General features: G+C 52.4%; 1 protein-coding gene across 4 annotated transcripts; it reads right to left on the bottom strand.

The window, feature by feature from the left end:
- Window positions 1-675: 675 nt before the first annotated feature.
- NUMBL (NUMB like endocytic adaptor protein) lies at window positions 676-27,575 on the bottom strand. Of its 4 annotated transcripts, none has more exons than XM_078438415.2 (11): window positions 27,295-27,575; window positions 23,986-24,070; window positions 22,374-22,513; window positions 21,319-21,393; window positions 21,156-21,230; window positions 19,829-19,969; window positions 10,836-11,025; window positions 6,042-6,347; window positions 4,728-4,811; window positions 2,998-3,120; window positions 676-2,117 (listed from the first exon to the last, which is right to left on the bottom strand). In XM_078438415.2, exons 1-11 carry the CDS (start codon window positions 27,547-27,549, stop codon window positions 1,477-1,479), a joined length of 2,115 nt encoding a protein of 704 aa, XP_078294541.2. In that variant the 5' UTR covers window positions 27,550-27,575; the 3' UTR covers window positions 676-1,476. The 4 variants fall into 4 exon arrangements, with proteins under 4 accessions (XP_078294541.2, XP_078294542.2, XP_078294543.2 ...); XM_078438416.2 differs by having other exon boundaries at window positions 6,042-6,344; XM_078438417.2 differs by lacking the exon at window positions 4,728-4,811.
- Window positions 27,576-27,945: the final 370 nt, after the last annotated feature.

Raw genomic sequence — 27,945 nt, 5'->3', positions numbered from 1 at the left:
ACTGCGCCACCCAGGCGCCCCAAGCCTGGTGGTTTAATGATTGGCCTTGAGGTTGGCCAGGAGCTGGGTTTGAATCCCAGCTCCCCCACAAATCAGATGTGTGGCCTTGGGCAAGTGACTGGATTTCCCAATCCATCAGCTGGGGATATAATCTTGGGTTTCACAAAATCAATCACCTCATTTTCAAGAGCTATAAATAATTAAGCATATAATTTATACATTGCATATTTTAAAGTATGTAACTTGTAGATTGTATCAAGGGACCCAAGAAACAATGTAGAGACTTAAAAACAACGTGTTGCCATGTCAGATGACACTTTGGCCTAAGTTATGGAAGATGCAATCGACCAAACAAGAATTTTCCAGCTTAAAGATACAGGATTCCAAACGTGGTTATTTAAAATTTCAATACTGAACTTACTCCCAGCCAAATACAATGTTTTAAATTCCTTGGTTCAAAATCTGTAAGAGTTAGAAACTGGGGTGATTAATTTTGGGTCCCCTGTAATACCTCTCACGTGCCGGGTCAGCATTCCCTGCGACCATGTCATAGCTCCGAGGTTATTGTGCAGGGACACACCCCCCCCCCCTTTTTTTCTTGCTTTTGAGATGACTCAGGAGGAAAGGCTCTGTCACCACACCATCCCCCCTGGACACACCCTGCTGTCCGAGGGGCACCATTATAGTCTTCCTTTATTGGCTGTCCTTGTATAATACAAATCTGTGAGTTTAGATACAAAAAAATCTGGAAATAAAAGATAGAAAAGTACCCGCCAGGCACCCCCCCTTCTTCCCGGGCCCTTCCCCAGCGGGCACTGACGTGAGGTAACTGAGCATCTCCTTCCTCTTCCCCCCACCCCAACTCCTGGGCCCCCAACTTGGCCCCTGCCCCCACGAGACCTTGGCCCAAGGAAGATGTGGGCCCCCGAGTGGGGGAGAGGGGTGATAGGGGTGAGCACAGCATTGGCAGTGAACGCAGCAGGTGGGCAGAGGGAAGCCCTTTGCTTGTGCTGTGTCTGGAAGGGGACGGCCAGACTTGGGGTGGGCACTCCTGTGGGGTCTAGAAGAGCCCCTAAGTGGGCCTCCCTTTTCCATCCCACCCAACACTGAAAGGTCGAAGGTCAACAACAGAAACTGGGAGATGTAGCTTGAACCGAGGGCACTCAGTGGGACGGTGGCCATCCCGCTGTGTCTGGGGTTTGGGGGAAGTGGGGAAGGGCACCACCAGCCTAAGTCTGGCAGTGAAATGGGTCCCTTAGCCAGGCTGGTCCATCCCTGAATCCCATCCTGTCACAACCTGGGCGTTACAATGTCGGTTCTGTAGTGGTTGTGGGGGGTGGCTCCGGGGGGGGGGTGTGGTTAGAAGGGGTGTTGGGGGGTGGGGCGTAGCCCCAGGGAGCGGGACTAGGGAGAGGTTGGGCCTCCATTCCCAGGTGTGGGCACCTGGAGATGCTGGGGTGGGCAGGGCAGCTCGGGCTACAGTTCAATCTCGAAAGTCTTCTGCAGGTCGCCCGAGAAGGGGTTGGAAGGCTTCTCTACAGCAGGTTTGCCTTCTAACGCTGCCCACTGAGCCTCAAAGGGGTCCAATTCGGGGGCTGGGGCAGGTGCTGGCTCTGGGGGCCAGGGTGCCCCATTGGGGCGTGGGCGGACCTGGCCCCCCGGGGCAGTGGGCATGGCCGGGGGTGGGAAGGCCCCAGCTTTCCCGAGCAGGGTGGCTGGCTGGGGCTGGAGCTGGGCGGCTGAGCAGAAGGCATTGGCCACCATCTGTGAGGGTGTGATGCCCACCACGGGCACCCGGGGCATGGGCGGGTAGCCCAGGCCCGGGTAGGCGGGCACAAAAGGGGGCTGCATGTGTGGGGGCGGCAGGAACACGGCCACCTGTGCAGGTGTAGCGTCGAAGGGCCCCACGGGGGCGGGAAAGGGCTGCAGGGCAGGGGCCACAGGGGGCACTGAGGCCGCTTGCTGTTGCTGCTGCTGCTGCTGCTGCTGCTGCTGCTGAGCTTTGGCCACCTGGGACACCTCCTCTAGCCACCTCTCGGCCTCCGAAGGGGTTCGCTTGTGCCCAGGCTGGAAGGCCGCTGCAGGGGGCACGGAGGACTCACCCCAGGCAGAAGTCCCTAGAGGGAGGAAACGGGCAGTTGAGGGGCATGGGCGGCAGCCAAGAGAACCCGAGCCTGGGGATCAGAGTCTGCAGCCAGGCTGCGTGCCTTGAATCGAGTTCTGCTCCTCACTAGCTATGTTGACTTTGGGGCAAGTGGCTTAACCACCCTGGACCAGGACATGGTTCTGAAGTGCTAAGAAAGTACAGTTCTGAGATTCTAAGGCCCTAAGATGGAAAAGCACAGGCAAGACTGACAGGCACCAGCCCAGCTTCCCTTCTGATTGGTCAGTGCCAAACCCATTATTAAAGATTTTTAATACCACCGTTCATTCTGGTGTTTTGACAATGTATTGTTTTAGGAGGCTAAGATTTAAAGACTGCATGGACAGGTCTCACCTAGTGAGTGAGGTTCAATGGTTTTAAGCTTGTGTTTTCTAAGATTCTAGAGATCTAAATCGATAGTGCAGGTCCAAGTGCTTCCATGGTTCTAGAACAAGCTCATGGCTCTAAGGTGATGCCAAGGTTTCATGGTTCCAGAACTGGACATTCTAATATCTTGTGATTCTGAGGCTGTAGGTGTCTCAATTTTATGGTTCTAGGACAGGAAAGTTTAAAATTGATCCTGTGGTTTGAAGTGCCCCCCCCCCCCCCCATGATTCTAATGTTATCTCATGGTTCTAGGAGGAGCCCATGGCTCTGAGAAGACCCTGTGCTTCTAAGATGATCCAAGGCTCTAAACTGATGCCACGGTGCCAGGACGGTCCCATAGCCTTTAGATGATCCGTGGTTCTAAGCCCGTGGGATTCCAAGGTTTCTGGAGTGTCTGAGGTACTCCCTGAGTGGAGCAGGGGGCTGTAGGGGGGCACTGCAGGGGGGCAGGGAGGGGCAGAGTTTACCTGCTGAGGCTGGTGGTGGCCCGGGTGCTGGTGCTCCAGCACTGGCGAAAGACGAGCTGATCTGTGTGCACAGAGCATTGATGCCGTCGCTGTCACTGGCTCCAGGGGGCTCCATCTCAGGCACTGGGAAGTCAGGGAAGGGTGGAGGTCAGAGAAGAGGCCCAGGCCCTACCCTTGACCCCGTGCCCTTAGGTGGCCCTCTCTCACCACCTGGGGTCCTTTCCCTCACAGGTATGTAGGTCGTGGGTCTACTCTGCAGTAACCAATGGCCGGGGCCATGAAAGTGCTAACTCTGTGCTTGTGTGTGCGTGACAACTGAGTGGTACGACAGCCAAGCGGTACGTGACATTTTGGTGGTTGGGGTCCCAAACCAAGGAGGACATCATGATCTGTGTATAGTGGGGCACCTGGGTGGTTCAGTCCGTTGAGCATCCGACCCCGGCTCAGTTCACGATCCTGTGGTTCATGAGTTTGAGCCCCGTGTGGGGCTCTCTGCTGTCAGCACAGAGCAGGCTTTAGATCTTCTGTCCCCCTCTCTCTCTGCCCCCTTCCCCCACTCGTGTGCGTGCACGTGCTCTCTCTCTCTCTCTCAAAAATAAACATTAAAAAAAATCTGTGTGTAGCTACAAATCAGGAGAAATATTTTAAATGTTCGACAATATATATTAATTAAAAAATACATCCGACCACATACATGGCAAGAGCTCTGATGAGTCAGGATGAACGTTGGCCACACTGTTGTGCGGTGGCTGGGGATCATTCGTCCTCCTTTGGGTGGAGAAGGGGGGGGGGGGGGCCTGTCCACCATACCTGGCCTGGCCTATTACACACATCATGAAGCTAGAGATGCACCTGTGCCAGCAAGACAGGGGACACTGAACAGGTGCGGTGGCCTCATGAGAGCTTGGGATGAAAAAAAGTGCCATCCAAATAGACAAGAGAAACGCCAGTGTGGTGGGACAAGAGCCTATGACATCTCAGCAAGTGGTCGTCTCCAAGGGAGCACATGCGATGCCCCACTGAGCATCAGAAAGAAATGGGCTGGAGGACTTAGCAGGTGTGACAGGGGCGTGCCCAGGTGGGAGGGTGTGTGGTTTCTAGGTCAAGTCTATGATGACTGTAGTCCAAATAGGTGTGCAGCTTCTGAGGGCCTGGCATCTCAGAATCTCATCTGTGACCGAGATCCAGGCGCGTGGCGTCCTGTGATTCCCAAGCGTGAGCCACTCCAGGCAGCTGCGTGTGACGTATGAATGTGTTTGCAAGCGTGCGTGAATCTGCAGGTGCGACTTCCACGTGTGTGCGAATCCGGGTGTGTGGTTTGTGAGTGTGCGCCGATCTGCGTGGGGTATCTGGACACGTGCCTAAGTGTGTGTTAATGGAAACATCTGGTTCTGTGACACCCAAGAGGGGGTGTGACTTTTGAGTCACATTGAGCGTGTGACTTCTGTGTGTGGCACCTGCGGCAGAGTGACACGTGTGAATCTGAAAATTCCGGGGGGCAGGTCACATCCGAGCAAGTGTGCGACTGGCTACGGGCGCGTGAAGCTTCCACCTGAAGCCTGGGGAGCCTGCCACCTCTCAGGGAGCGTGTGTGACAGGCCTGGGGGGTGCGTCATGCAGGGTGCATGAGGACAGCAAACGTGAGGCTGTGTGAAGGCCGAGGAACACGGCGGGACACGGAGCGCATGTGCGTCAGTCTCGGCAAGCACTGGCATCTGCTCAGCAGTCACCTTTGCGAGCAGCCCAGCCTTCTGGACGCAGATCAACGCCTCCCACGCCAGTCCCCGAGGCCACGAGAGGTGGGTGTCTCCGATCTGGCATATGGAAGCAGGAAAGCGGGCCAGACCACGTGACTTCACCAACAGCTGGGAGGAGAGGCAGCCCGCTTGCCCACCTCCCTGGGGCAGAACATGGCACCATGCCACCTCTCTTCCCCCTCTCTCGTGGCAGACATTGCTTTGAGAACATGACACTTGCCACCTCTCTCCTCTTCCTGGCCCATGGCAGACATTAGTAATCAAGCACGACGCGTTTTTCCCACTCACCTCTTTGCTCACCGTCCCCCTCACCTGGCCAAACCTCATGGCTCTACTGGCCAAATGCTGGGTCCTTGTAACTCCATCTTCCTTCCAAGAAAAACAGAACAGCTATACTGCCTCTCCTATCACTGCCCAGGGCAGGCACTGCTAATAGATGATGACGTGTCACCGCTTCCCTCAGCACTGTCCCTGGAAGATGGGGGTGCTGCTTCTGCCTGATCCTCTGCCGACCAGCGACATCACAAATCCATCACTATGCTCTGTGACCCCTGATCCCCGTGCTCACGTGTGCCCTTCACCTCATGTCTCCACTGGCCAAATTCTGGGAACCTCTCCTTGGGCACAACAGAACTTCTGCTCTCTCTTCTCCCTTATCCATGGCAACCTTCACTAATCAATCACATGGTGTATCGCCTCGCTCCTTTTTCTTGCTCATGGCAGGCACTGTAAGGAGATCATGACATATGCCATCACTCTATTCTCCCTGCCCTGGGCGGACGCCGTTAACCCATCACAATCCTCCCTTACCCTGAGCCTGTATCCTTCACCTAGTCAGATCTCATGTCTCTCTGGCCAAATGCTTGGAGGGAGCATTAGCCTATGGAGTCTCAGTCTCCTCCTGAGCAAAAAGGGGCGTCTAGGCAGCTTTCTTCTCCCCCGGAACCCATGGCAGGCTTTGCTAATCAATCATGATGCGTGCATGTGTGAGGTACCTCTCGGTTCCGTACCTAGAGCAAACATTACTAATTGATCATGGCTTATGCCATCCTTCTGCTTTTCCTTGCCATTAGTAGACATTGCTAATCGATCATATTTGCACTATCCCCCCCCCCCATGGTGGCCAACACTGCTAATCAACCATGACGTGTTCCACCCCTCTTTCCTTTCCCGTGGCAGACAGTGCTAATCAATCAAGGTGCATCCACCTCTTCTCTATCTGTTGCCTCCTACAGAGGGTGGTATGGTATTGATCCTGATGTTCTTCCCACTGAGACACGGGCTCACCTGTGCCCTTCACCTGGAAGTCAGTGCGGCGCTGCAGTGTGGACGGCAGCTCATTCAGCCGTAGGCTCAGCTGCCGTTTGAAAGGTGAGTTCTTCTGGCTGAGTGCTGGGAACCCGCGGAAGGAACCCTGGCGAACCAGCTGCTCCAGGGGGGCGTGGCGTCGGGGGATGGCAGCTGCACTGGTGCCTGCAGCCACCGGGGTGCCCGCCTCACCCTTCTCCCCAGGGGATGTGGTGGCCGGCGTCGGGGACACATGCCCAGGCTGGGCAGGGCCAGGAGCCGCAGATGGAGCAGCTGCTGCCTCTGCTGGAGACAAGGCGGGGGGACAGGCGGTTAGATACCCCACCAGGGCATTTGCTCCTCTCCCACCCGGCCCCCTTGAGCGTCCTCCAGTGCTGCCTTCCTCACCCAATGTGTCCTCTCCTCGCGACAGGCTGGTAAGAGCCCTGAAATGCCTCTCATCTTCACCAAGCCAATACCGCCTGCCCCAGGAGGCTCTCGGGAGTCCTCCTCCAGCCCAACCTTCTGTGTCGCTAGTTTCTGCCCCCAATCTGGCTTTCTCTGCTGCTTCTTCTGTTTTTCTCTCTGAGACCTTCTGTCTCCCTTTCTGATTAATTTAACGAACGCTTATTTGGTGCATAATGAATGTATCAGGCATTGTTCCAAATGCTTGCAAGCAGTCAGTGATTCGAGCCTCACAGCTACCCGATGAGGTCGATATGACCGCTGTCCCCATTTTACAGATGTGGAGACTGAGGCCTCGCAATGGTACGTGACTTTGCCCAAGCCACAGTGCTAGGAAGGGACAGGCTGACCCCAGAGTCGGTGTCCCAGACAAGTGCCCTAAACTGTCTCTCCCTCTGGCCTGCTCTCTCCACATCACGCCGTCTTCCTGTCATTCTGTCTGTTCTGTTTCCTACCATTCTTCCCACCTCAACTATTTCGCCCCTCCCACCCGTTGCTACCTACTGTTCTAGACCCAGCTTGTTCCATCCTGTCCACTCTGGGACTGCCCTCTGTCCTCTGGGGGTACCTGGTCTCCCCACCTAGTACAAGGTGGGATCTTCAGAGGCAGGGACCCTCCCCCCGCCCAAGCCCCGTCAAAACACAAATATACACCCATCCTCCAATCAGGGCCTCACCCGAGCTGCAGCCCAAATCGGAGACTAAACTCAGGCCCAGAGAGGTAGGGAGGTCACCCAGCACTGCTTCTCCCATCTTCCAGGTGGAAGCGGTGAGGCTCTCACCCAGGCCTGGCTGGGGGCAGCTTGAACCACGTGGGGCAGGTTGGAACCAGGAAATCACCTCTGTCCCCACCTTACTGGGGGATCTCAGGAAGCCCCCTCCCTTTCGAGCCCCAGTTTCCCCGACTAAAGCTGGGGTAACCACCCCTAATACTGCCCTCCTGAGGCCTCCTGAGAGGGTCAGTTGAGGCAGCGAATGTTCAGTGCTTTAGAATCTGACAAAAGCGGGGCGCCTGGGTGGCGCAGTCGGTTAAGCGTCCGACTTCAGCCAGGTCACGATCTCGCGGTCCGTGAGTTCGAGCCCCGCGTCAGGCTCTGGGCTGATGGCTCGGAGCCTGGAGCCTGTTTCCGATTCTGTGTCTCCCTCTCTCTCTGCCCCTCCCCCGTTCATGCTCTGTCTCTCTCTGTCCCAAAAATAAATAAAAAACGTTGAAAAAAAAAATTAAAAAAAAAAAAAAAGAATCTGACAAAAGCTTGGTAAACAACACTGTGAAAAATGCACTGGTTCGCAACTCCTAAATTGGAAAGAGCTCTTTGTCAAAGGGCAAGTGAGGTGCCTTGAGACTGTAAATCAGGGCATCTACAGCAAAATGCTGGGTGATGTGTTCAGCAAATCATATCATACTTCGTGAACTCTCATTTTGCTGTGCAAGCTGTAAAGTGCTTTCTATAATGCAAAGTACCTGGAAACCATAACATCCTTTGGAAACAGTAAAACCGCTTGCAAACTCTAAAGCGAATGACATGTTTTGTAAATTCCAATAGCCTCTAGAAACAGTAAAGAAATACCTGTGAACCGTGAAGGACTGTGTACCCAGTGCGTTCATTTGTAAACAATATAAAACATCATACACTGGATCAGGCCCTCTGTTAACTTCATTTCGTATCTGCTTTGTGAATGGTAAAATACTCTACAAATTCAAATAGATGATGAAGGGGCACCCGGGTGGCTCAGTCGGTTAAGCACTGGACTTCAGCTCAGGTTGTGATCTCACAGTTCGTGAGTTTGAGCCCATGTCAGTCTCCGTGCGGACAGCTCCGAGGCTGGACCTGCTTTGGATTCTGTGTGTGTGTCTCTCTCTGCCCCTCCCCGGCTCGCTCTCTGTCTCTGTCTCTCTCTCAAAAATAAATATAAAAAAAAATAGATGATGTAAACTGTAAAATATTTTGTAAGCTGTGAAGAGCTTTGTAAATTGTCAAGAGGTTTGCAAATGGTCATGTTATTTATAAATAGAAACATACTCTGGGGACACCCATGTGGCTCAGTTGGTTAAGCCTCCGACTCTGATTTCAGCTCAGGTCATGATCTCACCGTTTGTGGGACTGAGCCCCAGGCTGTCAGCATGGAGCCTGCTTGGGATTGTCTCTCCCTCTCTCTCTGCCCCTCCCCTGCTCCCTTGCTCTCTCTCTCTCTCTCTCAAAATAAATAAACATTAAAAAAAAAAAAGAAACATACTTTGTACACTCTAATATTCTAAGTAATAAAAAGTTCTGTTTTCCTAGCTCTTTAGTGAGAAATATTTTATTATTATTATTATTTTAGTTAAAAATATTTTAATTTTGGGGGCACCTGGGTGGCTCAGTTGGTTAAGCATCCGACTTCAGTTCAGGTCATGATCTCACGGTTCATGAGTTCGAGCCCCATATGAGGCTCTGTGCTGACAGCTTGGAGCCTGGAGCCTGGAGCCTGCTTTGAGTTCTGTGTCTCCCTCTCTCTCTCTCTCTGCCCCTCTTGCACTGTCTCTGTCTCTTCTCTCTCTCAAAAATAAATAAACATTAAAAAAAATTAAAAAAAATCATGTCCCTTATAGACACAGATAATCCAAAATCCAGTTCAGCGTTCAGGGTCACCATACCTTGTGTTTATTACTACTTGTCAAATCTCTTTAGTCTCCTTTAATCTGGGTCAGTTCCCCATGGTAAGTTCTTTGTAAATTCTTTTTTTTTTTTTTTTTAGAGAGAAAGAGAGAGGATCTTAAGCAGGCTCCATGATCAGCATGGAGCCCAACGAGGGGCTCATTCTCACAGACTTGAGATCGTGACCTGAGCCGAAATCAGGAGTTGAATGCCTAACCGACTGAGCCACCCGGGTGCCCCAGTTCTTTATGAATTCTAAGCAGTGTTTTCCAAAAATTAAAAAACTAGAATACACACACACACACACACACACACACACACACACACACACACAACTGGGGGTGGGGACACCTGGGTGGCTCAGTCAGTTAAATGACAGACTGACTCTTGGTTTCAGCTCAGGTCATGATCTCCACAGTTTGTGGAGCCCCATGTCAGGCTTTGTGCTTGACGGCATGAGGCCTGCTTGGGATTCTCTCTCCCTCTCTCTCTGCCCCTACTCTACTCTCCCCTACAGCTCTCTCTCTCTCAAAATAAATACATAAACTTAAAATTACACTGTGACTCAGAACACAGTATGCTTATATTTAAAAAAAAACACACTGTTTCGGGGCACCTGGCAGTTCAGTCAGTTAGGCATCTGACTCTCGATTTCGATTCAGGCCATGATCTCACATTCATGAGCTCAAGCCCCCCATCGGGTTCTGGGTTGGGTGTGGGGCCTGCTTACGATTCTCTCTCTTCCTCTCCACCTGCCCCTCTCCACCGCCCCCCCCGCCCCAACATGCAGGTGGGCACATTCGTGCTCTGTCAAAAAAAATTAATTAAAAAAAAAAAGAACACAATTTTAGAACTTACAAAGTATTTGCCACTTACGTACAATGTTAGAGTTTACCAGGTGTTTTCTTTTTTCTTTGTGTGTGTGTGTGTGTGTGTGCGCATGTGTTTATTTTTGAGAGGGAGAGAGAGACAGAGCATGAGCAGGGGAGGGACCAAGAGAGAGGGAGACACAGAATCCGAAGCGGGCTCCAGGCTCTGAGCTGTCAGCACAGAGCCCAACGTGGGGCTCCAACTCACAGGCTGAGATATCACGACCTGAGCTGAAGTCTGACGTAACCAGCTGAGCCACCCAGGTGCCCCTTACCAGGTATTTTCTTAAACCCTTTTGATGGCAACCCAGAGCAAGAAATACCTTTTGCACGGTAACCTGTTACACACACACACACACACACACACACACACACACAAGCAAATATATATACTGAGATAAAAGTATCATTCAACTACACTTACCCTTACTACATTCAGCTAATCTGTTATTTTCTATTTCTTTTTTTTTTTTTTTTTTTTTTTTTTTTTCAGCGCAAGCCACAATCCACCAAGCTGACTTCATAACCCATTAGCCGGCCCGGATACACAGTTTGAAATGCCTCATAATGAAGCGCCGGGAGCTCTGCTGTGATTTGTGGCCTGCAGCACACTGCCCAAAGAACTCCTTAAACCCAAGTGAGCTTTATAAACTGGAACCAAACTTTGTGGTTGGTGCTCTGCTTTGTAAACTGCAGAGTCCCGGTACCTCTGCAGCTCTCCGCAGCGACACCGGATCCCCAGCCCCCATCCCCCCCCCCAACCCCTACCCCCCCACCCCCGGGGCCCACTCTGTGCCCAGCCCTGCCCTCTGCGCTGCACCCACCTTTCTTTTTCTCGGGGGCCTCTCGCTCAGCGGGCCGCCCGCCGCCCGACAGGCGGAAGGAGCCCTCGCGGGCGAAGCTGGTGCGGCTGGCATCGAAGGCGGCCGTCACCCCGCATTCCTTCTCCCGCCGCTGTTTCCGCTCCAGGCAGGCGGCAAAGGCACAGCCCACCGCGTGGCTCAGCCTCTCGCCCTGTGGGTGGAGATCCGCGCGGGCTTAGAGACGCTGTGCTGTGCAGGCCGGACGCCAGACGCCCTGGGTTCCCCGCGGCTGGGTGTCGGGTGATCCTGGACAAGCGCCCCCACCCCACCCCGGGGCCTCCGTGTGCGTCTGCACCAGGACGGAAACAAATGACAGCTCTGAGGGAAAGAAGCCAGAAACAAGAGAGCAGTGCCGTCCTGCTCCATTTATGCGAAGTTCGAGAACCAGCAAAACTCATCTACCGTGAAAAAAAAAAGTCAAAGAGTGGCCGTTCTTTGGGGGGTGGGGGTGGGAATTTTACTTCAAAAGAGAATGACCTGGGGTGGGGGCGCCTGGGTGGCTCAGACGGTTAAGCGTCCGACTCTTGGTTTCCGCTTAGGTCACAATCTCAGTTTCGCGAGTTCGAGCCCCATGTCGGGCTCTGTACTTGTGGTGTGGAGCTTGTTTGGGATTCTCTCTCTTTCCCTCTCTCTCTCTCTGCCCCTCCCTTGCTTGTGCTCTCTTTGTCTCCCTCAAAATAAATAAATACATAAACTTAAAAAAAAAAAAGTTAAATTCTTAAAAAAAAAAAAGAAAACAAAAACAGCCCATTTCTTGAGTACATACTTAAGAGGCTCCAAGGCCACACTGATTCTGGCTTCCTACTTTTCCAACTGCGTGTTCTCAAGAACACCACTCTACCTTTCAGTGCCTAAGCCTCCCTGTCTGTAAAATGTGGGCCCTAACAGCACTCACTTAGCAGGGTTGTTGCAAGAATTACATGAGCTAATATATGCAAGGAGGCACATAGCACTGGAAGCCAGCACGAGAGCCTAGCACAGGGAAACACCACATAGGTGTCACTTTAAATCTGTCCACCCTTTGTTGGAATCTTCACAATCATGCCAGGAGATGGACATGCTTATGAGCCTGTTTTACAGATGAAGAAACTGAGCCTTAGTCAACACACCCGTTATAAGTGAGTGGCAGGGTTGGGATTCTCATGAGATCAACCTAGCTTCTGTTTCCTAACCAAGATGCTCAGCCACCTTTTATTTATTTATTTATTTATTTATTTATTTATTTATTTATTCTTTTAAATTTTTTTAACGTTTATTTATTTTTGAGACAGAGAGAGACAGAGCATGAATGGGGGAGGGTCAGAGAGAGGGAGACACAGAATCCAAAACAGGCTCCAGGCTCTGAGCTGAGAGAGCTCACAGAGCCCGACGCGGGGCTCAAACTCACGGACCGCGAGATCATGACCTGAGCCGAAGTCGGCCGCCCAACCGACTGAGCCACCCAGGCGCCCCTCAGCCACCTTTTAAAGATAAACTTGGGAACAGAAGTTCTCAACAAAATACTAGCATGCTGAACTCCTCAGCAGAGTAAAGAGGTTATGCACCAAGGTCAAGTGAGATTTATCCCAGGAATGCAAGGTTGATTCAACCTCTGAAACCAGTGAATGCAATACACATTAACAGAAAGAGGGAAAAAAGCCACATGATCATCTTCCTTAATGGGGAAAAAGCATTTGACAAAATCCAACATCCTTTCATGATAAAACAAAGTTCAACAAACTTGGAATAGAAGGGCACTTCCTCAATCTGATAAAGGATTTTCATGAAAAACTCACAGCTAACATCATACTCAATAGTAAAAGAGTGAAAGCTTTTCCATAAGAATAGGAACAAGATGAGGATGCCCATTTTCATCACTTCTTTTCAATGCTGTACTGGAAGTTCTAGCCAGAGTAATTAGACAAGAAAAAGAAATAAAGGCATCCAAATTGGAAAGGGAGAAGTAACATCATCTCTATTTGCAGATGACATATCTTATATATAGAAAATCCTAGAGAATCCACAAAGGAACTATCAGTGGTAATAAATGAATTTGGCAAAGTTGCAGGATATAAGGTCAATACACAAAAATCAGTTATATCTATATACGCCAGCAGTGAACAACCCAGAAATGAAGCTACAACAATCCCATGTACAACAGCATCTAAAACAGTAAGATGGTTAGGAATAAATTTAACCAAGGAAGTGAAAGACATGTGTGCTGAAAACTACCAAACATTACTAAAAGAAATTAAAGAAGACCTAAACGAATGGAAATACATCCCATGTTCATGGATTTGGAAACTTAATATTGTTAACATAGCAGTATTTCCAAAGTGGTCTGTACATTCAATGCAATCCCATCAGAATCCCAATAGACTCTTGAAGAAATAAGAAAAGCTGCTCTTGCAGAAACAGCAAAGCTGATCCTAAAATTCACATGGAATTGCAAAGGACCCAGAATTGCAGCCAAAGGAATTTTGAAAAAGAACAAAATAAAATAATTTACACTTTTTTTTGAAGAATTTTAGAAGTTTTTAAAAAAAAAATTTTTTAAGGTTTATTCATTTTTCAGAGACAGAGAGACAGAGCGTGAGCGGGGAGGGGCAGAAAGACACGGAGACAGAATCCGAAACAGGCTCCAGGCTCTGAGCTGTCAGCTTTTTCAGAGACAGAGAGACAGAGCGTGAGCGGGGGAGGGGCAGAAAGACAGGGAGACAGAATCCGAAACAGGCTCCAGGCTCTGAGCTGTCAGCACAGAGCCCAACGCGGGGCCCGAACTCACGGACGGCGAGATCATGACCTGAGCTGAAGTTGACGCTTAACCGACTGAGCCACCCAGGTGCCCCAAGCATTCACACTTCCTTGTTTAAAATAGTACTCCACAGGCACATGAAAAGATGTTCAACGTCGCTCCTTATCAGGGAAATACAAATCAAAACCACACTCAGATATCACCTCACGCCAGTCAGAGTGGCCAAAATGAACAAATCAGGAGACTATAGATGCTGGAGAGGATGTGGAGAAACGGGAACCCTCTTGCACTGTTGGTGGGAATGCAAATTGGTGCAGCCGCTCTGGAAAGCAGTGTGGAGGTTCCTCAGAAAATTAAAAATAGACCTACCCTATGACCCAGCAATAGCACTGCTAGGAATTTACCCAAGGGATACAGGAGTACTGATGCATAGGGGCACTTGTACCCCAATGTTTATAGCAGCACTCTCAACAATAGCCAAATTATGGAAAGAGCCTAAATGTCCATCAACTGATGAATGGATCAAGAAATTGTGGTTTATATACACAATGGAATACTACGTGGCAATGAGAAAGAATGAAATATGGCCTTTTGGAGCAACGTGGATGGAACTGGAGAGTGTGATGCTAAGTCAAGTAAGCCATACAGAGAAAGACAGATACCATATGGTTTCACTCTTGTGTGGATCCTGAGAAACTTAACAGAAACCCATGGGGGAGGGGAAGGGAAAAAAAAAAAAAAGAGGTTAGAGTGGGAGAGAGCCAAAGCATAAGAGACTGTTAAAAACTGAGAACAAACTGAGGGTTGATGGGGGGTGGGAGGGAGGGGAGGGTGGGTGATGGGTATTGAGGAGGGCACCTTTTGGGATGAGCACTGGGTGTTGCATGGAAACCAATCTGACATAAATTTCATATATTGAAAATAAAATAAAATAAAATAAAATAAAATAAAATAGTACTCCAAAGCTACAGTAATCAAAATAATGTGATACCGCCATAAGGATAAACATACACATCAATGAAATAGAATTGAGAGCCCAGATATCGACCCACACATTTATGGTCAATTGATTTTCAGTGAGGGTACCAAGACTATTCAAAGGAGAAAGAATAGTTCTATTAGCAAATGGTGTTGAGACAAATGGATATTCACAGGGAAAAAAAATTAAGTTGGACTCCTACCTCACACTGTTTACAAAATTACCTCAAAATAGATCAAAGGCCTAAATGTAATAGCTGAAACTATAAAAGTCTTAGAATAAAACATGGAGTAAATCTTCATGACCTTAGATTTGGCAATGGATTCTTATGACACCAAACACACACACAACAAAAGAAAAAATAGATACGCTGAATTCATAAAAATTAAAAACAATTTAGGGTGCCTGGATGGCTCAGTGTTAAGCATCTGACTTCGGTTCAGGTCATATCATCACAGTTCATGAGTTTGAGCCCCAATTTGGGTGAACCCTGCTTCTCTCTCTCTCCCGCCTTCCCCTGCCCCTCCTAGGATTCTCTCTCTCTCTCTCTCTCTCTCTCTCTCTCTCTCTCTGCCCCTAGCTCACTTGCACCCCCTCTCTCTCTTTCAAAAAAAAAAAAATTAAAAACAATTTGTACATTAAAGGACACTACCAAGAAAGTAAAAAGACAACCCACAGAATGGAGGAAAATTTTTGCAAATCATAGAACTGATAAGAATCTACTATCCAGAATATATAAATTTCTTACAACGCAACAATAAAAAGACAAACAGTTGAAAAAAATGGACAAAGGATTAGAATAGACATTTCTCCAAAGAAGAGAAATGAGTGGCCAATAAACACATAAAAAGAGTCTCAACATCATTAGTCAGCAGGGAAATGCAAATTGAAACCACAATGAGATACCGCTTCACACCTACTTAAGGTGGCTATGATTAAAAAAAAAAAAAAGGAAAATAATAAGTGTTGGCTAGGATGTGGAGAAATTGGAACCGTTGTACATTGCTTGGTGGGGATGTAAAATGGTGCGGAAAACAATTTGGCAATTCCTCAAAAAGTTAGATGTAGCTCTACCGTATGATCTAGCAATCTAGCTTCTAAGTACAGACCCCCCCAAAATTAAAAACAGCTATTCAAACAAATGCTTGCACAGCAATGTCCACAGTAGCATTATTCACAATATCTGAAAGGTAGAAGCAACCTAAACATCCATCAATGGATGAACAGAGAAAACAACTTGTAATAGAGCCATACAATGGAATACTATTCAGCCATGAAAAAGGAAGTACTGACACACGCTACAACACAGATGAACCCTGAAAACATTCTGCTAAGTGAAAGAAGCCAGTCACAAAAGACCGCAGGCTGTATGATTCAATCTGCATGAACTATCTAGAAGCGGTAACTCCATAGAGACAGAAAGCAGACTAGTGGTTACCAGGCTTGGGGAGGTGGGTGTGGGGAACAGAGAGTGACTGCTTAATGGGTATAAGGTCCCTTTTAGGAGTGATGGTAAGGGTGCCTGGGAGGCTTGGTCGGCTAAGGGTCCGACTCTTGATGTCAGCTCAGGTCATGACCTCATGGTTTGTGGGTTTGAGCCCCACACTGGGCTCCACGCTGACAGCGCAAAGCCTGCTTGGGATTCTCTCTCTCCCTCTCTCTCTCTGCCCCTCCCCAGCTTGTTCTCTCTCTCAAAATAAGTAAATAAACATTAAAAAAAAAAAGGAGTGATAAGGGGCGCCTGGGTGGCTCAGTTGGTTAGGCATCCGACTCTTGATTTCGGCTCAGTCATGATCTCATGGATCAGGCTCTGTGCTGACAGCGTGGAGCCTGCTTCAGATTCTATCTCCTTTTCTCTCTGCCCCTCCCTGCTTTCTCTTGCAAAAATAAATAAATAAATAAATAAATAAATAATAATAAAAAAAAAGAGTGATGAGAACACTGGAAACTAGAGATGATTAATGAACAGCATTGCGTGTATACTAAATGCTATTGAACTGTATGCTTTAATTTTTTTTTTTAACGTTTATTTATTTTTGAGACAGAGCATGAACAGGGGAGGGTCAGAGAGAGAGGGAGACACAGAATCTGAAACAGGCTCCAGGCTCTGAGCCATCAGCACAGAGCCTGACGCGGGGCTTAAACTCACGAACCGCGAGATCGTGACCTGAGCTGAAGTCGGACGCTTAACCGACTGAGCCACCCAGGCGCCCCGAACTGTATGCTTTAAAATGAAGAATTAAAAAAAATTTTTTTTAATGTTTATTTGTTTTTGAGAGAGAGAGAGACAGAGCATGAGCAGGGGAGGGGCAGAGAGAGGGGGAGACACAGAATCCGAAGCAGGCTCCAGGCTCTGAGCTGTCAGCACAGGGCCTGATGCAGGGCTCGAACCCACGAACCGTGAGATCATGACCTGAACTGAGGTAGGGTGCTTAACCGACTGAGCCACCCAGGCGCCCCTAAAATGGTGAATTTTATGTGAACTGCACCTCAAAAAATAAAGCATCACTTTGAGGAATCCTGGGAGTCCTATTGCTTAATGCTTAAAATCTGAGGCTCACGAGTGGAAAGCAATTGCAGACAAGGTCACACTATTTTCTTGCTTGGATTCTCACCCTCAAGTACTTGTCTTTTCTTTTTTTTAAGTTTATTTATTTATTTTGAGGGGGGGGGGGGATGAGAGTGAGTGCACAAGCAGGGGAGGGGCAGAGAGAAGAGAGAGAGAATCCCAAGCAGGCTCTGCACCGTCAGCACTGAGCCTGACACGAGGCTGGAACTCACGAACTGTGAGATCATGGCCTGAGCCGAAACACCTAACTGACTGACCGGCCCCAGGTGCCCCAAGTACTTGTCACATGAAAGCAACCGCTCCTAGTTACTGGACATTTGTTATGGGACCCTATTTGACACTTTCTGTGTGTGACCATAATAGACAGGCTTCACCAACACACCTGTCAGCAGCCACTGCTATTATCTCCGTTTTATGGAGGGGGAAACTGAGTCCCAGAGAGCGAAGCCACTTGTGCCCGACGTCCCACAGCTAGGTGGGGTGACACTGAATCCACACGAACCACATGGCAGTGTGTTTTCCAAAAATAGCCACAACAAGTTTCTGGCAACCACACGCTCTTCCAGAATTATGTCATTCCCCTATCAGAGGTGGAGTCTGTGTTCTCTCCCCTTAGCCTGGGAAGACCTCTGTGACTGCCTGGACAAACAGAATATCACAGAAGCAATGCCGTGTGGTCTCCAGGACTAAGTCCACACAGGCGACAGCACTTCCTCCTGGCGCGAGCTTGGGCTCTCGCTCTCTTGCTCCTTTAACTCACTTGGGAGCCCTGAGCCACCGTGTAAGAAGTCAGCCCTCCCGAAGCCTCCAGGCTTGGAGAGACCTTCTGGAGAGGTCCTGAGACTACATGAAGAGTGGGAGACGTCCGGCCAGTCTCCTGGTGTTACAGCTCCAGACTGTAACAGCCACGACCGACTCTGGACCCACCCAGCTGAGCCTTGTCCAAATTCCTGACCTACAAAACCCCCCGAGAGATAATAATTGATTGCCGCTAAACATTGGGGCAATTTGTTACGCAGCCACAGATAACTGCTACAACTGGTACACTATGCCCAAGAAACAGCAGTTGCTATGGGCTCTGGGCTTCTCGTATCTCCATGCTAGCCCCCCAGCCAGCCATAATCAGTACTGACTAATCAATCCTGACATGCTCAAATTTATCTTTCTCCCCCAGTTCTGAGATCTGGAGTTGTGTGTACGAGTGAGGAAGTTGGGGGTACTAACTAGTTTTGGGGGTTCAGAACTCCTGGAGTGGGGATTTCTGAAATACGAAGGAATCCTTGTGGGGGATACTGTTAGAATCTGAGAGGGACGCATGTCGTTTTACTTGCCCGGTATCCATTCCTCTTGCTTTTGATAACAGCACCCTGGATTGCCTTTGGGGAGCTCCCCCTCAACACTGGGTATGTCAGGCTGTGTGCTCCAGCCTCCCCTGACCAAGGGGTGGGCAGTGATCCATTGCCAGGCCAATCCCATGCCCTCTTGTTGGAATTTTAACCCACGACACTGGGAGGCTGGATTCATTTCTGCAGCAATGCAGTGAAAGGAACTGTCCCCTGACGTTCTGTCCCCAGGCTGCCCAGCTCCCTGACCTTTCTGATGCTTAATGCTCTGATTGTCCTTCGATTCTGTGAGATGCCTCCTATCACACTATTCTGGATTTACGTTAGCCAGATTAGTTTCTGTTGCCAGCCACTGAAGACTGGCTAATGTACGCAGCTGAGACTGCCTTCCTACCAAGTTGGGTGGGGTCTGAGGTCAGGGTCCAGGGAACAGGACAAAATAAAGACTATATATTCCACCTTTTTTTTTTTTTTTTTTTTTTTGCAGCCAGGGATGTCCAACGGGATGTAATTGTCCCGTGACTCCCCAAAAGGAGAGGGTGTGCCCCTCTTCATGCCTCCCTCCCTCATGTGGCTGGAATGAAGATGTGAAGGCTGGAGCATGTGCACCCATTTTGGATCATGGAGGGGAGGCCACAGCCCTTGATGAGCAGAGAGAAGCACACCAATCCTGCCCTGCCTGCCTCTGGATGTCTTTCACATGAAACAGGAACAAACTTCTATCTCACTGAAATGACTGACAGCTGGGGGTTTTCTGTCAGAGCCTCAGAATCCTAACTGTGAGACTGTATCACAGAAGACAGTCCACTTGTGGCTTTCATCAGATTCTCAGAGGGGGCCTTCACCCCCTCAAATGTAAAGAACTGCAAGCACAATGAATCAAGGTTGAAAGAAGCAGGAGGACCTGCGGGGGTATCTTTGAGAAGGGCCGGAGGGAGCCTGCTGGGGGCAGGAAACGCTCTACAACTTGACCTGGGTGGGGTTTTTACGTAAGCAAGAATTTTATGGAGCTGTGCCGGGACCACCTGTGCATGTTACTATATGCACACGACCCTCGTAAAAAAGAAAAGTAAGAGACATATGAAGAACCACTGATAATGAGGAGGACGATAACTAATGTTTCCCCGAGCGCTTCTGATGTCCGGCCATCATTCCAAATACTTGGTATTAACCCACGCAAGCTTCCCCATAATCCTCTAAGTTAGGAGCTGTGAGGACACAGGGCACAGAGAGGAGAGGGGAGGGGAGGGGAGAGTGACTGGCCCGGCTCCAGGGAGACAAGACTCAGCCTGGCTTCCTCCCAGTGATCCTTCCTCCGGTGATACTCACAGAGTCCTTGAGTGCCAGGAAACAGTGGCAGATCCATCGGCGGGTGGTACCGTCACGGCAGATGTAGGAGAAAGCCTTGTCCAGGTTGCGGTCAGGGGCACAAAAGGAGACCTTTTCGATGGTCTGGTCTACCAGCAGGTCCTGGAAGGTGGCCAGGGAAACCAGGAGAGGAACTTGAACTATCTTTCATGTACTCCTTCAGCGCTCCCCTTAGCGACTGCTCTCTGTCCTGTTCCGCACGGGGTGGGGACCCTGCACCCATCGAAACGGCAGTGGGCCCTGCTCGCATGCACGGGGCTCCCGGCTTAGTGTTGGAATCAGGCCCATCACCAGACAGAGGCACAGGCGAGGGGCCAGGGCCGGGGTGGGGGAGGTGCAGGGACCTGTGGCGGTCAGGAGCGGGTGCCTGACACAGCTTGGTGAGGAACCAGGCAAAGCTTCCTGGAGGAAGTATTTTTTTTTAATGTTTTATTTATTTTTGAGAGAGAGAGAGAGAGACAGACAGAGCACAAGCGGGAGAGGGGCAGAGAGAGAGAGGGAGACACAGAATCCAAATCAGGCTCCAGGCTCTGAGCTGTCAGCACAGAGCCCCACGCAGGGCTCGAACCCACGAACCGCGAGATCATGACCTGAGCCGAAGTCGGACACTTAACCAACTGAGCCGCCCAGGCGCCCCTGGAGGAAGTATTAACCAGGCAAAAAGGCAGGGAACAGTCTTTCAGGGTAAAGGAACTGCGTGTGCAAAGGTGTCCATCCCGTTCAGTTGGTAACCTGACTCTTGCCCTGTGCTGCCGCCTCCTTGGGCAGTCTCTGTGCAGGGAAGTCGATGGTGAGCAAACAGATGCTCAGGTCCGGGCCCCGGGATGCTCCCGTCTGGCTGGGAACATGGACAATAAACACGGAACAGCTAACATCCACTGATCTGAGCACATATGCTGCCCCAGGGACAGTTACACGGGGCGCATACACCTTCTCACGTAAGGGTAGGGGCCACGTTTATCCACATTTTACAGATGAGGCAACTGAAGCACGGAGGGGTTGAACCTCACACTCTGGGTCACCCCGCAGATATGTGGGCGAGCAGGGATGCGAGCGAAGGCGACGGCTCCACACCCACTACCTGCGCCAGCTCACAGGTAACTGTAGGACTCGGTCCTGAATTACGACCATGAGGAGTGCCAAGATGCTGCAGGAGCACATGGCCTAGAAGGTCCGGGAGGGAGGGACATCAAGGGGGTGGGTGGGAAGGTGTCCTGAGCCCCGATTCAAGCAGGGTGAGGAGAGGGGGCCCACTGGGGCCCACTCCCACCCCCCACGAGCCTCCTACCTTGGTCTTGTCGTCCACCACTCGGAGCCCATCGGCCGACACCCAAAGGACAGACTTCACGGACTTCCGGCCCATCTGGGGGTGGGGGAGGAGGAGCGAGGGCCTGGTCAGGGCTGCCTCCTCCGGTGCGGCCCTGCCCCCTCCCGGCCCAGCCCTCACTCACCGCCTTCAGCTTCTTCACAGCGTCTTCGCACACGTGCATCCCCCGGGACTCCTCCACTTCCACGTGGCCCAGGTACTTGGTGGGGACGAGACGGGAGGACAGGAAAGCAGCACAGTAATCAATACCGCCTAGTGTTTCCCGAGCAGCTGCCACGTGTCACCCAATGTCCCCTAGCCCATCACACATATTAACTCACGGTGCCGCCACTCTGCGAGGTGGGTCCTCTGTTCCCATCCCAGATACACAGAGGAGGACACTGAGGCTAGCGGGTAGTTCCGACTCCCATCTTGCCTCTATTCCTGGCCCTAACATGTTACTTCCCGTCCTTCTAGGGGCCAGAGTCTGCGTCTCCGGGCCTCAGCGCCGGTCTGCCAACGACCCATGGGAGCTGGGGTGCGCTCACCCCAGCCTCCTTACCCCGTTGGGGGGATGGCTCTATTTCCCAGCATTTTCCCGATGACATCAAGCTCGAGTGCCCACAGCTGCAGGTTAGTGACACAACCTTTATTGGCTTTCTTTCCTTCCCAGCGTTTCTCACACTTCCAAATGGACCCCCCCCCCCCACTCCCACCCACTCCATGCCTGCTTCCAGGGGAAGGGAAAAGAAAACGGAGGGTTTACGACAATCGGCTGTCGTCACCCTGCCAGGCAAGGGACTAAGTTGGGAGTTGAACCTGAATCCTGCTGTCTCCCTCACGGAAGCGCAGTGTGCATTTTGAAGAGTTGTGATGGTCTAAACCAAAAAGCACTTCACAGTAAAGGGCTGTGCAAATACCACATGCTTTTGTGGCCTTCCGGTGCCTTTTGTTCATTGTGAGCTCCCAGAGGATGGGGTGACTCAAGGAAGAATGTCCCCTGGCTCCCCAGGTAATACCTTCCTGGTACAAGAGAATGTGTGTTGGGTTTTAATCCCAACTTTGAAGGGCCCAGGCTGTGGGGTTCTTTGGGGATGCGTCGTCTCTCGCATTTGGGCCAGGGCCTCAGCCACATCGCCCAGCACCCCGGGACCCCGGGACCGCATGCACACAGCCCCTGCCCGCGCCCCGCCCACTCACCCTGACTGGGAAGCTGCAAGTGCCCTTGCGCACCGCATCCTCGTCCGCCTGCCACTGGTGGGGGCGCGACGCCTCCGGCACGTAGGCTGGTTTCCGCCGCCGCAGGCTCTGCCGTAACTTGTTCATGGTGCCCGCCCCTTCTGGTGACACAGGACAGGGGCGCAGGTCAAGGGCAGGGAGGGTCAGATAACACGGGATCTGGGTTACAGGGTCAGGGGGTCCCTGGGTCAGAGGGCGTGGCACTCAGGGAACATGCAGTGGCAGCGGTCAGGGGCCGCTGGAAAACGGGGCAAGGGAAGGCAGGGGCGTGCCAGAGTCAGCGGTGGGGATTCAGAAGAAAAACATAGGGCAAAGGTGCATGGAGGTCTGGGATGGGGGTCAGGAGTCCGCTTTGAGCTGTCTGGAGATTGGGGACGTGGCAGTCAAGAGGCATGAGGATCCAAACTAATGGGGAGTCGAGACATTGGAGGGCATGGGGGTTAGAAGGCATAGGGCTCAGGGGTCACAAGGCCAGGAGTTTTAGGGGTAGGAGGTCAGGGGCTGAGACGGTCAGAGGGCACAAGAGCTGGTGTTGCATGGGTCCGATGTGGGGGATGTGGGAGGCCTGGGTTCGATGTGGGGGGGGACACAGAAGGTCCAGGGACTGAGGTCCAGAACCCAAGGGTGTGGAGGCTGGGGGCTCGTCTCTGTGCCTCTGAGATGCACTCCTCTGACAACTGTGTCTGGTCTAAGGCAGGAGCCCCTGGGGCGGTGGGCACCTGTAACCATCAGGGGAAGGGGTGGTAGTGGAGGTGGCCACAACGGAGGTGGGGACAGTCTGTGTTGACTAAGACAGTCTTCTCTGACTGATAAGCCATACGGACTGTCCCAGGAGGAGCCCGAGAGGACAACGAGGATAGAACACTGCCAGCAGATGGGGACTCTGTGTGTGTGTATGCGCATAACTGGTGTATTCCTGAACGTTGTCTGGATCTAAGCATGCAGAGATTATCTGTGAGTGTGTATTTCTGAAGGCTGAACATACAGAAGGACACTGGTCTGACAGTGGCTGTCTGCAAAAGTGTGTGTCCGGAAATGCTATCTGTGAGGGGGGGGGTCTGGGTCCAAGGGTGTGGTTGTTTCTGGAAGAGTAGGTCCCTGAAGGTTGTTGCCGAAGGGGATCTAAGTGCGAGAGTGGTTGTCCGTGTGTGTCTGGGAGCCGTGCCTGTGAGGATGTGGGCGAGCATGAAGCCGTTGTCTTTCAAAGGCGTGGCCATGACCGTCGTCTTCCAAGCCGTGTGTCTGCCTGAGGGCGTGGCTGTGGTCTTCGATGGCGGTCACCTGTGGCAGTGTGCAGCTGTGAGGCTTGTCCAAGAGATCCTGTCCCTGGCCGAGAGTGCAGCGGTTGAGAACGCGGGGCTGTCGTCTGTGAGAGTGTGTTCACGAGTGGTATTTGTGAGGGTGTGACTGATGGTCACTGAGTGTGCGGGGAAGACGTTCGAGGGTGTCCCCTCATGGGTGTGATTGCGCCTCTGCAGCCTTTGCGGTGGGAGCAAAGGGACAGTTGCTCTGGTTGTGTCAGGCTGACCCACCTGCTTGCTCAGCCTTGCCCTGGCCCCACCTGGTCACTCACCTGGCTCCGTCCTGGAGGTTTCGGGGGGCCCCAGGGCCCCACAGGGGGCTGGGGGCAAACGCTGCTCAGGCCTCTTGGGTCCGCCCTGCCCAAGGAAGGGAGGAGAAGGTGAGACACTGGCTTGGGTTGGGGCTCGGTCCCCTACCTCCCCACCTCTTTGGACAACAGCCAACCCCCCCCCCCCCTTCCATCTCAGGCTCCCTGGTGAGAGCCCTGGTTGTCATAGCAATCGTTACTCAGGAGATCAGCCACCTGGTAGCAAGGGCCTAGGAATGAGTAGGTGTGTTTCTGGGGGCATGTGTTGGGGATGTCCTGGTCTCAGGAGGCAAGGGGACGGTGTGAGGAGGGAGTGGCTTTGACCTCCAGACGCCTGTCCAGGCTACACATAAACATGCGGTCACATGCACGCGTGCAACTCATGTCTACACTCGCCCCAGGCACCTGGTCACAGCTCTCCACGTGTGGTCATACACAGGCACGACCACAGCCACACACACCGCATCGCACAGATGCACATAAACAGTCGCAGCCACAATAACCATCTGGTCACAGATCCACGTTCACAGACACGGACGTTGTCCACGCGCATCTCCAGCCCCAGCCTGCCGAGGCACTGCCACAAACATCTGGGCCCATCAGCTACCAAATATGTGGTCACTTCTGTCTTCTCAGCCACATACAAAGAGCTGGGCCCAGGCACAGCCCCCCCCCACCAGAGGAGCGCACTCCCCACGACAGTCATGACTCCTCAGGCCCTCGCCCAAGACACTCATGTTGCAGACCCACGCACACAGAATCACGGCAGTCAGAGGGCACCCATTCTCCCCAAGTCACACACAGGCACGAGTGCTGTCACACCTGACACACGTTTGGCCACGCACAGCCACATCCAGCCACGTGTGTTTAATCATCTACAGGCCCACAGCGGCACACGGGTACCCAGCCCCTCTGGTATCGGTCACACCAAAGCACCGTTTTGGTCACGTGCTGTCACAGTCACACACACCCTGTCAGGGGGGCACACATGCGGTCACGGTATGAGCCACACTTACACGGATGGTCTTCCACACCCAATCACACACAGAGACACCGACGGCCATGGCCTATGCCTTCTAGAGACACAGGCACGCACACTCAAGACACGCAGGTAACCAGAGACAACCGTCCCTAAGGATGGCCACACTCAGGGATGGCCAGACAATTACCGGTTCAGAGTCACAGCCATACACACTTCAGAAATGGCCACGTGGGCAAAGTCACACAGCATCAGTGTCCACATTACCCAGCCACGTACCCTGGTCTCGATACAGTCACCCCACGTCCCACCGTGTCACCCCATCACAGAGAAACGCACAGTCTCTCTTCAGGCGAACACACAAGTCACAGGGATAAGCATGCGGTCGCATACAATCACAGCCCCGTGTGGACAGACACACATCTCACACATAGAGACATCTGCACACAATTTCTACTTCACACATCATGAGCACACAGTGATGAAGAAAGAGAACTCAGAAATGCAGTGACCCAGGCACAGCATTTATAGCTGAGTTGACACAGGAGACATGGTCCCTGAGAGAGCCACGTCCACAGTCAGGACAGTCACCCAGTCACCAAATCACGCAGACTGAAACCCAGGCAGTCCAGCATGCACATGGGGACACACACACACACACACACACACACACACACAACTATAAATGCACAGAGTCACTTAGCATCAACACACAGAGCTAGATGGAGTCATTTATACAACCCTTGTTACACAGATGTGGCCATGAGCACACAACCCCCGTCATAGAAGTCACAGTGCCATTACACAACCACACACAACGTGACTTCATGTACAATGGCAGACACACACCCAGAATTGCAGGGAGACTTGTGTGTCACACAGACATATGCGTGACCCACATATACAATCAGTTACGGACACAACTACAAACACTCACAAGTCAGTGGGAGAGTGGCACATGGACATAGAGTCATAGACACAACTCCATGTACACAGTCCCAACTCCACCCACAGCTTGTCAGCCACACAAAACTCGCCCAACCCCACGCCCGACACACACACCGTCACAACACAGTTATAGCTACCAAAGCACACACCCAGGGTCACAAAAGATGTAATCACAGACACAACCACGCAGTCACAACCATGCACACACAAACACACACTAAAAAGTGACAGGGTTCTGCACAAGGAGCAGCTGTCAAACACACATAGTCGCACAAATGCTGGGGTCACAAACAGACACAAACGCGCACACTGCGAGACACAACCACAAGCACAACACGCAGACACACATACAGGATTCCTCACAGTCACCAGCTCCAGCACACGCGCGCACACACACACACACACACACACACCCCACAGTAACACAAACACCGGGTCACACTCCTAGCCACCTCCCGTCGCTTGCTTCCCCCCTTCCCCCCAGGTACCACACACAAAGCCGCCCGTCACCCGTCACCGCAGACGCTGCAGACAGACAGGGCTGTGCTGGGTCCCTGGGGAGCCGCCCCCACCCCCAGCCTGAATCCTGAAGCCTGGGGGGCCATACCCGGGAGGGGGAGGCGGCGCATTGTCTGCGGGTGGGGCCACTCCCAGGCAGCTGGGCAGCCCCAGGGACCCTTGACCAAGCCTCTGGGGGTTGCCTAAATTTTCCCTATTTTATTCAGGCTAGGTGGGGGGTGGAGTCCCAGGCCCAGGGACCTTGTTTTGAGAAGGGTCTATTCCTGGGACGCCGCCCAAGGATTGGGGGGGATGCTGTGCCCAGGGTGTCTCTGAGGCCTGGGTACAGACTGTGCCTGGGATGCCCCCTAGGCCGTGGCTTGGTGGGGAAGCCATTCCCAGGGACCCCAGCCTCAAGACCTTGCCTAGAGGGTTGTTGTGCTCAGAGACCACCTCAGGGAGGGAGGGGTAGGGATTGCGTCTGGTCTGGAATGGCCTCCTGGAGGCCTTGGCTTGATGTGGGGGTTGTGTCCTGGACCCCATCCCCAAAACCTTGCCCAGGGAGTTGTACCTAGAATCTGTCCCCCTGTCCTTGGTTTTTTTGAGGGGCAGGTCTACGTCCAAGATCCCTATCTTCAGGGCCTTGGCAAGAGAGGGCCTGTGCCCCAGACCCCCTGTCTCTCAAGCTTTGGCTTGGTGGGGGCCTGTTCTGGACCCCCCACCCAGGCCCACCCTCCCCAGTCTTGGCACCCTCTCTCCATCCGGGCGCCGCGGCCGCCTCCCACCCTCCGCCACATCAGCAGCGGCGCCGCCCCCCACCCGAGTCCCCCCTCTCCCGCCCTTCTCACGCTGGCCGCCGCGCTGCGGGACATCCAGGGCCCGGGCGCCCCCGCCTCCCGCGGCCCCGGCTGGGCCCGGATCCCCGAGCGCTGCTGCTGCTGTGGCGGCGGCGGCGGCAGCGCGGTCTGACGCGGGCCGGGGCCGGGGGCCGGGGGATGGTGCGGGATGCACGCGCGCGAGCCTGCTCCGCTCCCGGGAGGATTCCGTTCCGGGGGCGGGGGAGCGCCCCTCCTGCCTCGGCTCCCCGCCCCAGCCCCGCCCATTGGCCCGCCGCCTGCGGGATATGCAAAAAAAACTCCGCCCCGGCCCGGCGCCCGGCCGGCTCAAGCCCCACCCCCTGGCCGACAGGCCACGCCCACACGCAGATATGACCCCGCCTACTCCAGCGCGGCCACCGCCCCGCCACGCCCATTGGCCAGTCCCCGGTTGAGGCAGCATGTGAGCCTCGCAGAGACCTTCCCCCCAGGCCCATCCTGGCGTGGGCTCTCTTCCCCTCCGTGACCCTTGACCTCCGGTCCCCTTCTGTTCCATGTCCGCAAAAGAGTTGCTTCGGGAAGCTCTTTGCCGCCCCACATACCCAAATCTTCCAGCTAACCCCACGGTTCTTCCAGCCTAGCGGGGGCGGGCAGGAGCGGTGACGAGGCACTTTTTGCAAGGAA

This window comes from Panthera onca, chromosome E2, assembly GCF_046562875.1.
Source record: "Panthera onca isolate mPanOnc1 chromosome E2, mPanOnc1 haplotype 2, whole genome shotgun sequence".
Taxonomy (NCBI): Eukaryota; Metazoa; Chordata; class Mammalia; order Carnivora; family Felidae; genus Panthera; species Panthera onca.
Note: the sequence above shows the minus strand (reverse complement) of the source record. Positions and strands in the feature narration are given on the sequence as shown.

What these genes read in the sequence shown, in the direction of transcription:
- NUMBL (XM_078438415.2), bottom strand. Translation starts at nt 27,549, where the DNA reads ATGGGCGGGGCTGGGGCGGGGAGCCGAGGCAGGAGGGGCGCTCCCCCG. An exon ending in TGGTGGACGACAAGACCAAG is followed by an intron (nt 19,970 to 21,155) that starts GTAGGAGGCTCG and finishes GCCACCTTCCAG; the next exon opens with GACCTGCTGGTAGACCAGAC. An exon ending in CTTCCAGGTGAAGGGCACAG is followed by an intron (nt 4,812 to 6,041) that starts GTGAGCCCGTGT and finishes TCCATATGCCAG; the next exon opens with ATCGGAGACACCCACCTCTC.